This window comes from Herpailurus yagouaroundi, unplaced genomic scaffold (assembly GCF_014898765.1).
Source record: "Herpailurus yagouaroundi ecotype Mexico unplaced genomic scaffold, PumYag 166, whole genome shotgun sequence".
Taxonomy (NCBI): domain Eukaryota; kingdom Metazoa; phylum Chordata; class Mammalia; order Carnivora; family Felidae; genus Herpailurus; species Herpailurus yagouaroundi.
Genome location: NW_024412407.1, coordinates 29214418 through 29231411, shown reverse-complemented (window position 1 = coordinate 29231411; position 16994 = coordinate 29214418). Strand labels below are relative to the sequence as shown.

The 16994-nt window shown below is 34.4% G+C and overlaps 1 protein-coding gene across 15 annotated transcripts in view; it reads left to right on the top strand.

Annotated features, from left to right (window-relative positions):
* Positions 1-16994, top strand: part of PLEKHA5 (pleckstrin homology domain containing A5) — a 244996-nt gene that overhangs the window by 142786 nt on the left and 85216 nt on the right. For all 15 annotated transcript variants that reach the window (XM_040488772.1, XM_040488755.1, XM_040488753.1 and 12 more), the window contains 5 exons: positions 3360-3443; positions 4365-4485; positions 7295-7399; positions 10412-10484; positions 16619-16719. In XM_040488772.1, coding sequence (XP_040344706.1) covers positions 3360-3443; positions 4365-4485; positions 7295-7399; positions 10412-10484; positions 16619-16719 — 484 coding nt within the window. The remainder of the gene's footprint in view (positions 1-3359; positions 3444-4364; positions 4486-7294; positions 7400-10411; positions 10485-16618; positions 16720-16994) is intronic.

Below are 16994 nucleotides of genomic sequence, written 5' to 3'. Positions count from 1 at the left end.
TCCCACCAGCAGTGCAAAAGAAATCCTCTTTCTCTACATCCTTGCCACCATCTGTTGCTTGAGTTGTTAATTTTAGCCATTCTGACTGGTGTAAGGTGGTATCTCATTGTGGTTTTAATTTGTATTTCCCTGATGATGAGTGATGTTGAGCATTTTTTCATGTGTCTGTTAGCCATCTGGATATCTTCTTTGGAGAAGTGTCTATTCATGTGTTTTGCCCATTTCTTCACTGGATTGTTTTTTGAGAACTTCTCTATAGAATTTGGATACTAACGCTTTATCTGATGTGTCATTTGCAAATATCTTTTCCCATCTCATTGGTTGCCTTTTAGTTTTGTGCATTGTTTCCTTTGCTGTGCTGTGCAGAAGGTTTTTTTCAACTACTGGATGAGGTCCCAGTAGTTGAGAGGATATCTTTATTTTATGTTACAGTTATGTTTATGTAGTGAGAAAGGTTATTTCTTTCATTAAAAAATATTATGGTCATATTGTTTTATTGCATTTCTCTATTGCACTTCACAGATAGTGTTTTCTACAAATTGAAGGTTTGTGGTAAGCCTGCTTGTGTTAATCTTTTGGCTCTGTTTTTCCAACAGCTGTTGCCCACTTCACATCTCTATCACATTTTGGTGATTTCTCACAATTATTTCAAACTTTTTCATTATTCATTTGTTCTGGTGATCTGTGATCAGTGACTGAGACTCACTAAAAGCTTAGATGATAAATAGCATTTTTTAACAATAAAGCATTTTAAATTAAGGTATGTACATTGGGGGTATTTTTAGACATAATGTTATTGTACACTTAATAGTGTAAACATAACTTTTATATGCGCTAGGAAACCAGAAAATTCATTTCTCAGTTTATTGTGATACTCACCTTATTTCAGTAATCTGAAATGAAACCTGCAATACCTCTAAAATATGCCTGTAAAATACTTTTGTGTTAGAGTGTCCTTGTAGATTTTATAGGAATTTTATGTCAATATAATATCAACAGTAAATTTAAAAAAACCTCACACACATTGGATACTTTGAAGAAATGAAGAACATAAATATATTTGTATTTCATACTGATTTTAGTCACTGGTCTTTTAAGCTAGAATAGTAAGATTTTTATTAGGTTTACTGTTTAAGACATTGTGCTCTGAAAAGTACTTAGATAATAAAATCACCATTTCATTCAAAACAGCATCCACTTTTAGGCAAAAGAGTGTGCTCTTTTTAAACCATTCACTATTTAGGTATCTCCATGCCTTTATGTTTTTTTCTAATGGATACCCAAATCCATGTAGTGGTCAGGATATCAGAGTAGTCTCTTAGCCAGATAACTATTGCAGAGCCATGTTGTTACAATTTAGATCTTCCAGAATTTGGGGAATGGAGTCTACTGTATTCCTCCTAGGCAAGATGACATAGCCTAGGGAAATAATGCAATATATAAGGGTTTGTTTGCTTTCTTTTTGCAATATTGGATTTTTATGGAAAGAATTTGTATATTTCTGTTCTATCTACTTCTGCCTTTTTAATGCTTCCTAGGAGAGGCTTTAAGAAAACAAAAGATGCTATCTTCCATTTTTTTTTTTATCACTAAGGTGTCCTAATCCCTGTCCTTGATTACTTTACCCCCTCCCTTTTTCTCCACACTTTTATTCTGTTAAACATCACAATTTATATACCTCGACACATTCATGGTGTTCATCACATCTGGGTACTTCAGAATTTTCCACTTACCTGCAGAGGCTGTACTTCCTTAGTTATTCTGTTACCAGTTTACTGCTTATTACATAAACTGCTATCCCACATGAGACCTTAGGTTTCCACCATTGAACCCACTCACATACTTCAAAATTTTTTTTACTGTTTATTTTTGAGAAAGAGCACAAGCAGAGGAGGAGCAGAGAGAGGGAGACACAGAATCTGAAGTAGGCTCCAGGCTCTGAGCTTGTTGGCACTGAGCCCGATGTGGGGCTCAAACTCCTGAATTGCAAGATCATGACCTGAGCTGAAGTCAGACGTTAACCAACTGAGCCACCCAGGCGCCCCACTCACATACTTTTTATGTAGTGAAAATATCGCTCCAAATGGATATTTAAACCCACCAAATCTTAATCTCTCTATTGCATAAAAACAAAACCACCTCAAAAAGCTGATAATTTAGTAGTCCTGTGTGCTTGTTAGACCGGTTATCTAAAGGAATAATAGAGTGGGGCGCCTGGGTGGCTCAGTCGGTTGAGTGGCCGACCTCGGCTCAGGTCATGATCTCGCAGTCCGTGAGTTCGAGCCCCGCGTCGGGCTCTGTGCTGACAGCTCAGAGCCTGCAGCCTGTTTCAGATTCTGTGTCTCCCTCTCTCTGACCCTCCCCCATTCATGCTCTGTCTCTCTCAGTCTCAAAAATAAAATAAACGTTAAAAAAAATAAAATAAAGGAATAATAGAAACACATTATATTCCATCAGTCATTCTACTCCCACAATAGTCAATATGTATCTGTACCTTTTCTTTTTTGTGGTTTTAGTTTTATTTAATGGATAAAGTTTCAAGTACTATGTTACCAATAAAAATAATATTAATAAAAGTTAGGATATAGAAAAGGAATTTAAATATCTAAAGTTTGCCAGAAAGTTTGTGGCTTGTGGTTATAGAGCACATTTAATAATCTTTTAAGATTAACAAAGCAATATTCAGCTACAGCATCTTGAAATTTTTCTCTGTAAGGAAAGTAAATGATGGATCTTCCTTATAGATCTTGCCTTATAGTATGTGACCCAAAGGGGGAAAATTAATTTATAAATAATAATGTGTATTATTTATCAGTATATATTATACTTTTTTGGGCCTCCAGTATTTTTTATTTAGATAAATCGTTTGGGAATTCTTTTCCCTCTCATTTCTAAGAAGACAGCAGGAGACCTAATCTTATCACTCAGCCTAAAAAGAATAGTATATGAGTTTGGCATTACTTCTCTATGATGTGCCTAAATAAAGATACAAAATAATAGAAGTAGGTAGATACTCATTCTTTGTGTCCCACCTATCAAATGTGAAATGCAGTGATCGTGGAGCCAAATCAACTTACTTTTTTATAAAATAGTGAGAAGAAAGAATTGAGGTCAGGCTTGGGAGGTGGGAGGTTCATTTACCTATATGGTAAAACTGTAGTAGCATTCACACATACATGTGTACATGGTAGGTAGTAGAAAGGGTGTATTTGGAGATTTCATCACCTGGGAGTTTGAATTTCATCTCTTTTATTCACTAATGTTATAATAAAGAAATCACTATTTTCCTACCAGAATATTAGAAAAACATTTGTGATAATAGAAGTACATGCATTTTCTCTTTTTTTCTTTTCTTTTAGCCATAATGAAAGGAAAGTAACCTGTAAACATCCAGTCACAGGACAGCCATCACAGGACAATTGTATTTTTGTAGTGAATGAACAGTAAGTAGAGAGTTTCATGGAATGCCTTCGTTTTAAATGGTGTTAGCATTAAGATTGCTGTTATCCAAAAACATATTTTTAAGTTTATTTATTTTGAGAGAGAGTGTGAGCAAGAGGAGCGGCAGTGAGAGGAGAGAGAGAGAATCCCAAGCTCCATGCTGTCATGACCTGAGCTGAAATCAAGAGTTAAGACTAGGACACTTAACCAACTGAGCCACCCAGGCACTCTGCTGTTGTCCATATGTTAATACATTATAATTTAACAGTTTCTTATCTGGATATTTGCAGTCAGGTATAACAGAAACCCATCTATTTACTATGGATGGCATAGGAACATAACTTAAAACTTTCTTTGATGAAGAATGTAATCTCAGAAGCTGTTGGTACAAACACAGACAGTAAGCTCAAGAGCCCAGAATTTAATGTCAGAGAAACTATAAACTTTGTCAGATTATTAAACTAATGTGAGCTCAGTTTTCTCGTCCTTAAATCAGAGATAGTGGTAATTACCATTTCTTAGGATTATTATAAGCATCAAATGAGATATGTGTGAAAATATTTTATATACTATAAATTTGTTCACCAAAAAAAAATAGCTCTTGATATCATTATTTTTATTTTCGATAATAGAATAGCTCATCTTTACTGAGGTTTTAATTTTCCAGTTAGATGACCAAGTAGCATATCTATAATAATGCTTATTAAAATAAACATGATTTTAACCTATCATGTGCTTAGGAGATATGCTAATTATATTTAAAATAGTTATAAATATTAAGCTCTGACTCTAGAGCTTATTAAGCTCTAACTAGTATCCAGCTCTTTGGAAAAGTGGGACATCAGCATTATAATTTCTAGGGAAGGTTTATTGTAAAGCAGTCAACATGTACAGCAAGTTTTAGCATTCTGACATATTTTCAGGACTGTTGCAACCATGACATCTGAAGAAAAGAAGGAACGACCTATAAGCATGATAAATGAAGCTTCTAACTATAATATGACTTCAGATTATGGAGTGCATCCGATGAGCCCTGTAGGCAGAGTAAGTTCTTTTGCTTACTATTAATTACTGATATCTGGTATAATTGGTTGCATCTATTACTATACTCTTAATGGGCTTAGAATTAAAGAATAATTATTTCATTTTTCTTATTACATGAACCAAATTACATTTGAGATAATTTACTTAAGGAATGATGTGGAATATAAAATAATAAGATTATATTTTAATAATTTAATGACTTTTTAAAACTATTATAGAGTTCAGATTTTGAATAATTTTACAAATATATGGATGTTTACGTGAAAAAATGGCAATTTATTGAATCAACTGAAGTTTTAAAGATGAGAGTTAATATAATGGCATAGAAATACCATTTTCTGACTGTTATAAATCCCTAGATTGAGCAGACAAACTTTTTAAAAAGAAATGTAGAATCACTCCCAAAGGGAAACCCTAGGCCACTGTGCTTGATGATTCTGACATATTTAGAATCCATTATACAAAAAGTGCCATAGTCATATGGAAATAGAGGAGGGTGGTGTTTCTTTATAATCACAAAGAAAAATGTTAATTGTTTAATGTAAGGTCCCAGACTTTGTGTCTATAAAAATTTGTAGTTACTGCTTCTATTTATTTTTTTAAGTTATTTAAGTAATCACTGCATCCCACATGGGGCTCGAACTCATGACCATGAGATCAAGATTCTTTCTTATGCTCCTCTGAGCAAGCCACCTGGGGGCCCCTGTAGTTATTGTTTCTTATACTTTAAACTACAGTGCTAATATTTTAAGTTTAGAATTTTAATACGAAAATTTTATCAGTTTCTTAAAACACATGCTATTAAATCTGAATAAATAGTTGCCTTAAAGTTGCTTCTCAGTTCCTAAATTAATGGATAGCAAGAGAATCAAGTGATAATAAAAGAATAATCTTTATTAAAAAATAATATATTTTATAATAGAACAGTTATAGTAAATTATGGCTATTATAAAGAAATGGATAATAGGCAGTTATCTATTTTAAATGCCTGTTGTGACATTTTTGTTTTAATGTTTTTAAAATGAAATTTTGTAGAGTATTATAAGTTAATATAAATTTCTAAATAATGTAAATATTTTCTAATTCTTATGTAACATAAAATGCTAGTAAGGTAACTGAGTATTATAATACTTCATTAATATATTTTAATCAAAATCTAGAGAAATGATATGTAGGTTGAGGGCCAGCAAGTCATTATCTGGAAAGAAAGTCGGATCTCTGCCTCAAACTTTACACTGAAAATTTTCCGGATGGATCAGGTGTTGAAATGTTAAAAACAAAACTATAAAAGCACTACAAAGAACAATGGAAGATTTTTAAAAAAACAAACGCAGAATGCAGATTGGCTTTCTAAATATGACATAAAACCCAAAAATCAAAATAGAAAATAAGGAGATTGAACCATAAATAATTATTATGCATGCATAATATCTGCAATTCATGTAATAATTCACGAATAATTCCTTTATAATCAAAAGAAGTTTTTTGAATCAATAAGGAAAAGGAAATGGAAATCCCAGAAAATGGAATTTTACTGTTAAATATATGAAAACGATGTTCAAACTCATTCATAATATGAAAAATGCTAATTAAAACAACAAAGGACACCATTTTTCACATATCGAATTTGCAAAGGTTAAGAAGTTTTCTAGCGCAGTACCTCAACAACAATGTGGGTAAATAGGCATTTTCTTTATGTAGTAAGCTCCAAGAAACAGTAGAACAGAATAGTAGGTATTATATATGTAATCATTTGAGGAAAAAAAGATATTCCATACCTATGAAAACAGTTATCTTAGATGAATAAGTGCACACATACACACAGTTGACATTGGTTGCCTCATAGGGTTGAGTGCTAGAGCCCAGAGGTAGGAAGTAGATGACCAGTCCCAGTGTGTATCTTTTTGTACCATTTGAGTTGTATACTATGTTTAAGCATTATGTATTCAAAAATAAAGTGAAACGTATCAACAAAACATACTTTGGGAAAACGTGGTTGATATTGGGTCTTAACATTCTGTTATGTACTAATATAAGCTTCAAAAAATAAAATTCTCATGAAATGTGCTGGATTCTAGATAAGTTAAACCATAAGAGATAATTTTATATTACTTACCTTTATAGAGAACTCAAATTCAGCTTCTTTGTTTTTGTTTGTTGGTTACCACTACCATTCCTGCTAAATCTTCATACTAAATAAACATAGCAGTATCTCAAAAGATTGTATCTCCTTATGTATACTTTTAAATATATAGTAAACACTATCTTTGTGGCATCATTCAAGTTCAGAATTGCCCATAAAGGAGAAGACAGTACATGACATTAAGCAGATCTTTCCAGTCTTGTGTTGACTTGATGTGGTATGTTTTATATCTGAGTATTTCTCTTGACCCTTGACACTGTTCACTCTCTGTAATTGAAATAACATTATTAAATCAGATATAAAGCAAAAAGTTCTACATTTCATTTATTCTTAAAGATTTGTTCATTTTTACCCAAGGTTTATTCAATTTATATAGCAGGTAGGACAAAATAGTGCCACACATTGTGCCTTTTTAAAAATTGTATATCCCAGTTTTAAAGGACAGATTGTAAAACTTGTGATTCTTTGTAATATCGGAAAAATTCTTTGTGCAAAATTCTTACACTTGAAATAAGTAAATCCTCAAAAAGCAGAATTGCTATAATTCATCTGAAAAGATTTAAGTCCTGCATGTTTCAGAGAAATCTGGAGAGATAAAATTATGAAGAAGAAATATAAATACCAACCATTAATAACACATTTTCTGTTTTTCTTTTTTCCGTTTAGACTTCACGGTCTTCAAAAAAAGTTCACAATTTTGGAAAAAGATCAAATTCAATTAAAAGGAATCCTAATGCACCTGTGGTCAGGCGAGGCTGGCTTTATAAACAGGTATTTTTTGTTTGTGTTCTATTTGATGTGAAAGAAAAATGGAATCAAAAGACCTTTTCAGCTGAATGTACCTAGGACAATTATATAAAATAGAGAAGGAACTGTAGAATTAGTCATCCAGATTCTTTTTATTACCTCTGAAGAATGTTAGAATAGTAAAGAAAGAAAAAGTAATGGATGTTACTTAGAACACAGATTGTGTGTCTTTGTTGTAGGTATTTCTAGATTTGAAATTAAATACATGCTGTATGAAATCGTTAGGAATACTATGCTAAAATTATCCAGGCAGAAATATTTTTTAAATGGGGAAAAAAAACATACAGAGATACTGTTCATTTTTCTGTTCTTTTAAAAATCATTAGAGAAGTGTACAATTATATACTTCTCTGCTTTATAGAGAAATCGTAATTGAGATTTTTATAGTTTTCTCAGATTTTTACTTTTAGGCTCTCAAGACTACTCTCTTAAATGTGTTGTTTTTTCTTTTTTTCTTTTACTTTTTTTCTTTTTCTTCTTTTCTGATCTGTTTGCTTAAGTATGGCTCACTGTCAGACATCCTGATAAGTTGGGGTGTATATTGTTTTATCGTTTGGAAAACCTGATAACTAAGCTTTTTTGGAACCTTGCCATTACTTTGGGAATTAGTAAGGATGCATGCATATTGGACTTCCTGACATCTCTTTTCGTGCTTATAGACTGTTTTCTTTTTTACTTTCTGGTTTGCACCTGGGTTTCCAAGTTAAGTGACCACCAGATAACTGAGATGATATATTCAGCCTTCAAGACCTTTATCTATCTTTGTTCTGTCTCTGATTATACATGTATACGGAGGATACATTCATTAGACATCGTTCCATATGAAAGCTGAGGTGGCAACTTACCGAGAGAGGGCCATCTTAAAATCCAAAGAATTCCCAATCATTGAAGCAAATTAGTTTTGCCAGTGTGTCGCTGAGTTGATTGAGTATGTAACTTGAATACCAACTTTTATTTTTATTTAAAAATCATCTACTAAAAAAAACCATCTTGGGGCACCTGGATGGCTCAGTCAGTTGAGCATCCGACTCTTGGTTTCAGCTTAGGTCATGATCTCTCGGTTTCCTGAGTTCAAGCCCCACGTTGGTCTCTGTGCTGACAGTGAGGAGCCTGCTTGGGATTCTCTCTGTCTCTCCCTTCACCTGCCCTTCTGCTACCCACTCACGTGCGCACGTGTTCTCTCTCTCAAAATAAACATTAAAAAAAATCTATATTTTCAACATCGGACACGTAAACTTATGTATACTAAAAGATTTCTTTAACTAGTCTTCTAATAAGTCCAAGTTATGTTCAAATAGCTCAGTGTAATATTGAGCCTAATAGACGACACAGAATTTCTTTAAAATGATATTTGTTCTTATTTCTTGATCCCTTGGTTAATTTGTATTGCAGAAGTGTTAACAACCAGTTTCTCTACCATGAGTGTTTATTTTGTAATAGCTGTGTGACTTACACAGAGTGTTTGTTTGCAGAGTTACTTAAAAGTGTAAACTTTTTGGGGCACCTGGTTGGCTCTGATGGTTGAGTGTCCAGCTCTTGATTTTGGCTCAGATCATGATCCCAGGATTGTGGGATCAAGCCTCGCGTTGGCTCCTTGTTGAGCATGGAACCTGCTTAAAATGAAAGTGTAAACTTTTATTTATTTATTTATTTTTTTAATTTTTTTTTTCAACGTTTATTTATTTTTGGGACAGAGAGAGACAGAGCATGAACGGGGGAGGGGCAGAGAGAGAGGGAGACACAGAATCGGAAACAGGCTCCAGGCTCCGAGCCATCAGCCCAGAGCCTGACGCGGGGCTCGAACTCACGGACCGCGAGATCGTGACCTGGCTGAAGTCGGATGCTTAACCGACTGCGCCACCCAGGCGCCCCAAAAGTGTAAACTTTTAAATTATTTGTATTAAAGAATATTATTAGGACATTAAGAATACCATATACTGTTAAAAAATTTTTTTTTGTTCTTTGATGTAGCTGTCAATTTTAAGGACAAATCCCTTACTTTAAGATTTTTATCTATATAATTTCTTTAGTTCTAAAGTCATTTTTGATTGTTACAACTAAAAATAATGTTAATGCACATCCAAACTGACCTCTTTTTTGCGTGTGTGTGTGTGTGTGTGCGTGTTTCATTTACTCTTGCAGTTTTTATTAAAACTGTAATTTTGTTTGAGCTTGGTATTTTTATTAACTGAATTACTAAGAAAAAGCTGTCAAAGAAGCACTCTTTTTTGCAGGGTGAGCAAAACCCAAACTGTATATGTAAGAAGAAAAAAGTGTTTATGAAATCTATTTGTATGCTAAGTTTCCTTTATTCACAGTCATTTTAAATCACATTACCTTTGGGATAATTTCAAATCACATATTTTTCTTCTTGTTGGAGATTAACATTTATTAAATCTGTTCTACCAGAATGCACACAATGCTGCATGGTTACGTTATCCTCATGTTAGCAGACATGTATGTTCAAAAAAGTAATTTCAGATTGCTTACAAATATGAAGCTAAATCTGATTGCTTCAACAGTATTTCTTACATGATGGTATTACTCTTCAGAGACCTGTATATTTGGGAATGTCTTAAGGTGATACAAGTCCCTAGAAAACTACCTCCATATTTTTGCTTTGTATATTAGGTTTCTACATCTTGTTTTAAAAGCTTATTTTAGGGGCGCCTGGGTGGCTCAGTTGGCTAAATGTCCAATTTTGGCTCAGGTCGTGATCTCACTGTTCATCATGAGTTCGAGCCCCACATCAAACTTCGTGCTGACAGCTCAGAGCCTAGAACCTGCTGCAGGGCAGATTCTGTGTCTCCCTCTCTCTGTGTCCCTCCCCTGCTCACATTCTATGTGTGTCTCTCAAATAAACATTAAAATTTTTTTTTAAGAAATAAAAGCTTATTTTAAATAAAGGTATCAGAAATGAATTTGAATTTTCTGAAATGAAAAAAAAAAACCCTTTAATATGCTGATTTAATATAGGACAGTACCGGCATGAAGCTATGGAAGAAACGCTGGTTCGTGCTTTCTGACCTTTGCCTCTTTTATTACAGAGGTAAGTTTACTATAAACTGTCTTAGTGTAGTATTTCATGATAGGATATGTTAAGTAGTAGATACTTTTTTTAAAGAAAAAACATTACAATTCTTTTGGCTGTTTTATTACCAACAAACAATATCAAGAAAACCTTTTCTTCATCGATATATAATACTGAGTACTTGAGGGATGACTGAAGACAATATTGTGCTTCGAGCAGATTAGTCTGAGTTTGGTCCAATTTCTGTAGTGTGATTGTGTTAATCTGATTTGTTTTATGTACATAGTGTATGACTCTTCACTCTGTGATGTTATCCTTGAATTCGTTGCCTAATAGACAAAAGTCATTAGTCTGATAAGATTTTTTTTTATTTTTTTATGTGTCAGCTCTAGCTATTGAATTGTTGAATGTTCAGGTCTCTGCAGCAGATGTCTTTAGACTGTCAAAGACTACTCTGATATATTGGCAATTTTTTTAAGTACAAAATATGTACTTATTATGATTCCCACCCTCCCCACCCCCTTTTTTTCAAACAATGACAGACTCCCTGAAACATGGAGAAAGTTGTGGAAAGTATACATACCAGGCTGTTAAAGTTGGTGGAGAGTAAATAAAGGTATTATCTTAGGTATTGAGTTATTGTCTCCATTTTTCCTATATGGATGCTATAAACTCCTTTTTTAAATGTTTTCTTGTTAGTAAATTATTGATGAATACAGTTTCAGCTCAAAGTCCAAAGAAGTCTCTCCTCATATGCTACGTGGATCTGTTAGATACGATACAGTTGGTACCCAGCCATGAAAAAGTTTATATAGGCTGCACTCTCCATAGAAATCTGCTTCAATTATAATATAAAACCATGAACGTGGACAGTAGTTCTTTCTTTCCTACTTTAAAGTCTGGTTGGAAACATTCATTAAAGAATTAGATTGTCAAAGCGTGTTGAACAGTTTATAACTTTTCTAGATGAGTATATCACAAGATAAAACAGGATTTTAGAACTGATTAGCAGTTTTAAAATTTGCTTTGTGATTGCACAAACAAAAGAGTGATGAAATTCTGTGGTCATCTATCAAAGCAATATAATGTATATTAACTTTCAAAATTAGAAATTACTAGAATTATATTCATCTGTTTTTCCCCCACTGCAAACTGTGGTTGAAAAGTACTGCTGAGTCAGAATTAAACAAACCTATAAAATTTCATTTTGTCACAGAGATGTTGGTCAGGCAGCAATTGCGGTATTATCTTTAGTCTTATGCCAACCTTACTCTACAATTTTCCTTAAAGGCTTTCCCACTCGTTCAAAAAGTCAAGAGTTATATATAACTTAGGCATAATTTCTAAGCTTATAGTTTGTACTTCCCTCCTCTTTTCAATTTATTTATAGTCTTTTTAGAGCTTTAAATGAGACCAGGAAAATGTTTATTACCACTTCTCATACAAAATTCCTTAATGTTAATTTACCACAAAAAGAACACTGAGTTCCTTGTGATTTGCTATTGTTGCTCATGGAAAGGTGCTGCCTACCACCTCTTTTAAAAGTTTTCCTCTCTTAACCGAATTTTTAAAATGTAAATGTTGACTTCAGAAGCTGTGTTGAATCTGAGATTATGTATTATTATTAACTATATGCATTTTACATTCACTATACTTGTTAATTTTAGTATGGTTCCCCAGACAGAAACAATGTAAAAGAGAAGAAAATATAAAAAGGAAAGAAATATCATTTAACTCACTTCTCTTCAGACGCTTGGAAATGAGTATTATGATATTATACACTTCCTCTGTTTTATCAATAAGAAATGTCAGATTTGAAATAAAAATGACCATATTTTAGTGAGATGGTCATAATACCTTGCTTTTTTTTTTTTTTTTTTTTGAGCACTTACTATATGCTGAGCATGTAGCATAGATGGTCTATGTCTTCCCTTCCAAGGTGGGAAATACTATGCCCTTTTACACAAGAGGAACCCAAAGGGCAGAGAGGTCATACTGTTTGCTCACAACTGGCATGTGTCATAGCCAAGATTACTTCTCTTAACCACAGAATTTTTCCTTTCACAGATCTCTTATGTGCTGAATATAGCATCCCCATTCATTTCTTCTATATCCTTCCAAGTGTCTGGTATACTGACATACACAGTGCACTGTCAGAATTTTTTGACCATCAGTCTCCATTTCACAGATACGGAGAGTAAGACAGAAAATAAGTGATTGGCTATTTTTTTTATTTATTTATTTTTTTTTACATTTATTTGTTTTTTGAAAGACATAGAGACACAGAGCACAAGTTGGGGAGGGGCAGAGAGAGAAGGAGACACAGAATCTGAGCTGTCAGCACAGAGCCCAACACGGGACTCAAACCCACGAACCATGAGATCATGACCTGAACCCAGGTCAGCCGCTTAACCAATTGAGCCACCCAGGCGCCCCAGTGATTTGCTATTTTTTACAATAGGTTAGGAGCCAATACTAGATGGAAGTTCAGGTTCCCACTGACCTTTGCAGAGTATCAGGCATATTATGACAGAGCACTTAGATTGTTCTATTTTATAGTCAGTCTGTTGACAGTACGTATCATAGGACTTAATTCATTCAACAAACATTTATTGAGCAGATGCTGTCAAACAGTAAAAGAAGGGTGCCTGGGTGGCTCAGTCGTTTAAGCGTCCAACTTCGGCTCAGGTCATGATCTCACAGTCTGTGGGTTTGAGCCCTGTATCGGGCTCTGTGCTGACAGCTCAGAGCCTGGAGCCTGCTTTGGATTCCGTGTCTCCCTCTCTCCCTGCCCCTCCCCTGCTCGCTCTCTCTCTCTCTCTCTCTCTCTCAAAAATAAACATTAAAAAAAAAAAGTGAAAGCACTCATGAAGCTTACGTTCTAGAGAAGTCAAGGAGACAGTAAATTCAAATAAACAATACCATGACAAGTGCTTTTGGGAAAATAAGGTCATTGTATTAAAGACAGGCATGGATGAAAGATTTCTTTGGATCAGTTCTCTCAGCAGACGTTTTAGATAGCAAAATGTAAATAAGAGCCAGAGTGAGCAGTGTATTGCAGGCAGGGGGAGCAAGAGTGCAAAGGCTGGAAGGTAGGAAAGTGGAACATCAAAGGAGCCCACAGAAGGGGAGCAGTAGGGAGGGAGGTGGGAGGAATGGAGGAGATTGCACCAATGTCAGACCCTACTAGAATTTCAGTTCTACTGTAAATTCCATTAGGAAACAATTGGATGTTTTTAAGTATAAGAGCAATATGCTGTGACTTACATTGTGGAAAGCCTACTCAAGCTGCTATTGGAGAATGGATTATGAGGAAGGAAGGAAGCGGAGACTAGTTAGGAATTATTAGGTAGAAGTGATGATGGCTTAGACTAAGGTGGTAGCTAGCAGTGAGCACTTTTGATGCACCAGATGTATTATTAGGTAGTAGGATACAGAAATGAACAATATAAACGCATCTCCATGGAACTCACGGATTAGCTAAAGGAGTCTAAGAAAGAATGTCATAGTGTCCAGTTATGTTGAATGAGTGTTGACCAGGAGTACCAGGAAAGGATTGGGAAATAAGGATGATCTAGGCAAAGAACTTCACATGTTCAAAGCATGAGTGAGCACGACATATTTGTAAAATGACACATGGGGCTTGTGTTACTGAAAAGAAGGTTATGCCTAAGGACATAGGAGCAAAGGCTAACAAGTGGTTCAAGGCACAAAAGGCATCTGTTTGCCATCCTCATGAGTTTTAACTCTGTCTTAAAAGTGAGAATAATAATAGGATACATTTAGAGTACATTTTAGAAAAATACAATTTACAAAAAATTTAGAATACAGTTAAAGTATTGAAGTATTCTAGGTAATGATAATTAGTGATAATATTCCAGTCTGTAAGTTATATACCCAGCTGTAATTATATGTATTTTTTTGCCTTTAATCCAAATGTCTTTAAAGCTGAAGTACAAGTAAGGAGTCTAAAATGTTACTTGAATCCAGTCAGTGTTGAGATTCTTAAGGGGTTCCAGTCACAAGTTGTGTTCCCCAAGCGGTAAGCTCTGTGCAAGAGGCTTATTAGGAAGTGTTCTTGGGACCATTACCTGTGGCAGAAAAGGGGAGGGACTAGAATGGGACATAGGGAGTTGGGCTCCTATCCAGTCTAAAGGAGGCCTAGCTGAACGCCCGCCCCCCAAAGAGTTCATTCATTCTACAAATATCACTCAGTACCTACTCTTTGCTTGTCTGTATGTGAAGCCCTCTCGGTAAAAGACAGTAGGTCAGGCTTCACAGAACCAAACCGAAGAGTGCCATGATCAAGAACATTTGGAGAATCTAGTAAAGAACTCTTAGGACAGTCGTTTGACAGAAGATGAAGATTTTTCTATATGCAGTAATATCATGAGGGCAGTATTTATTGAAGACTTAAAACGGGCTGAGTGCATTATTGAGTTCTTCATAGCTGTTAGCTCATGTGACCCTCACAGCAGTTCTTTGCGTTAAGTGCTGTTTTCCTCAGGTTTGTAGCTGATGAAGCCAAGATGCCCTGCATGGATGACTTGACAAGCCCTCATAACGGCTTGGTGTCCATCTGGGAAACAATTCATGATGACCCAGTAAAATCGCCCTGTGCTATATAATGCCTGTGCATATTCTGAAATAACTTTAGGAAGAGTCACAGTTTCCAGTAATGCAACAAAAGAGAATTTATTATTTGATAAAGATGATTTTTTAATAAAGATGTCTTCATGAGCTTTTTCTGATTATATGCTTTTATATAAACAAAATTGGATTTAAAATTGGAATGTGACTCATTCATTTAAATCATCATATTCTCCGTAATTGATGACTGCTCTCTACCTCTTCTTTTTTTAACCTTTTAGACTAAATCTGCACTTGTGTTCATTCTTCCTTGTATTAGTGAACTGCACATGAATGAGCACAGTATAGTAAGAGCAGAATTGTTGTGTTATGAAAAAAGCTACAGAAGTAACCTCAATTTAATGCAACTTTCTTTCTTGTGGAAGTTACACCTATATTTTAGAAATGAGAGGAAAATAAATAAAATTTCTTGTTAAGTTTGGGATAATAAAAAACATGACAAGCATACTAAAAATAAATTATTTCTCGTTTCTGGCTTTTCCCATTACTGAGTTCATCAGCCTAATGCTCAGCTTTATTAACTTGCCTTATGGGTTTCTAACAATGGACTATATATGTATTTGGAGTTTTATAAACATGTCTGCCCCCAAGCAGCAAGCTAATAATGTGAATCTATACTGTGCCAAGATTAATATTTTGTCATTTTCCTGGGTATATTTTATGTGCTTGCCTTGTAGGCCTGTAATTTATTTCCATAAGTGTTGTGTATCAGAATGACTGGTAAAAGGTAACCACGGTTATATGTTTTAAACATCATAATTTTTACAGCATAGTTAAAAATATGTATTTACATATGTACTCATTTATTGAAAATTTTTTAGTGTCTCCTCCTGTCATTCTGAGTATCTTCCTGGAGTTGACATTCTAGTGAGGAAAGAGTTGATAAATAAATAATAGAACACAGTGTGTCAGAGGTATGGGGAGGGGGTGGTGGTGAAGTCGCAGAAAGAGAAGAGAGGGCTCTGGGATGAGTTCAGATGAATAGCAGCTAAAATTAGGGCAGTAAAGGAAGGCTGTATCATGAGACATTTGAGCCACCCCGAAGAGTGTGAGCAAGTGAGCTGTGCATTTGTCTTGGCCTGAAATGGTTGGGCATTTAAATCCTACCAAAAATGTGGGTGAATTAATTTTGTAAAGCTTCTGTGTCGTTACTTACGTACTAATATGTTTTCAATGAATCACATGTCAAGGGTTTTGTAGAATGTGGTATATATGCTAAACCAATGTATGCTGTTTTCGTGTCTAATTGACCTTTTTCTGACGTGTGAGACCCATTTCTGATTTGCTTAGGATAGGGAAGCTTAATGAAGGTGAAGAAGCATATATGTTTTTGCTATTAATATTTCCTTTAAAGCCTTGTAAAGAACTATCTAAACAGCACACTGAATACAGTTCATTTATATGTAAGAACCTTTTGGTTTGGTCAAAATACATTTTGAGAAAAGTTATTCTGCTTCGTGAGAACATTTAAAATTCTAATCAGATGTTCAATTATCTCTTAGATGAGAAAGAAGAGGGTATCCTGGGAAGCATACTATTACCTAGTTTTCAGATAGCCATGCTTACCTCAGAGGATCACATTAACCGCAAATATGCTTTTAAGGTAAGGAAGTAGTCATACTTTTTTAATTCTGTATTTGAATCTTGCACTGATTTAAAAAAATGGATATCGACCCATAGATTATTACAAAAAGATATTTTAGTGATGGTCATTTTTATATTTAAAATATATTAGTTAATAGTCTTAGGTTCCCTTTTAATTAGGAAGCGTTTTCTCAGATATCCAAGGGCCAAGTGTCTTTATAGTTAAGAATGGTTCTAGATAAAGCAAATATGTGAAAATAGTAATAATTGGTAAATACAGCTGTAGGTGTCCTG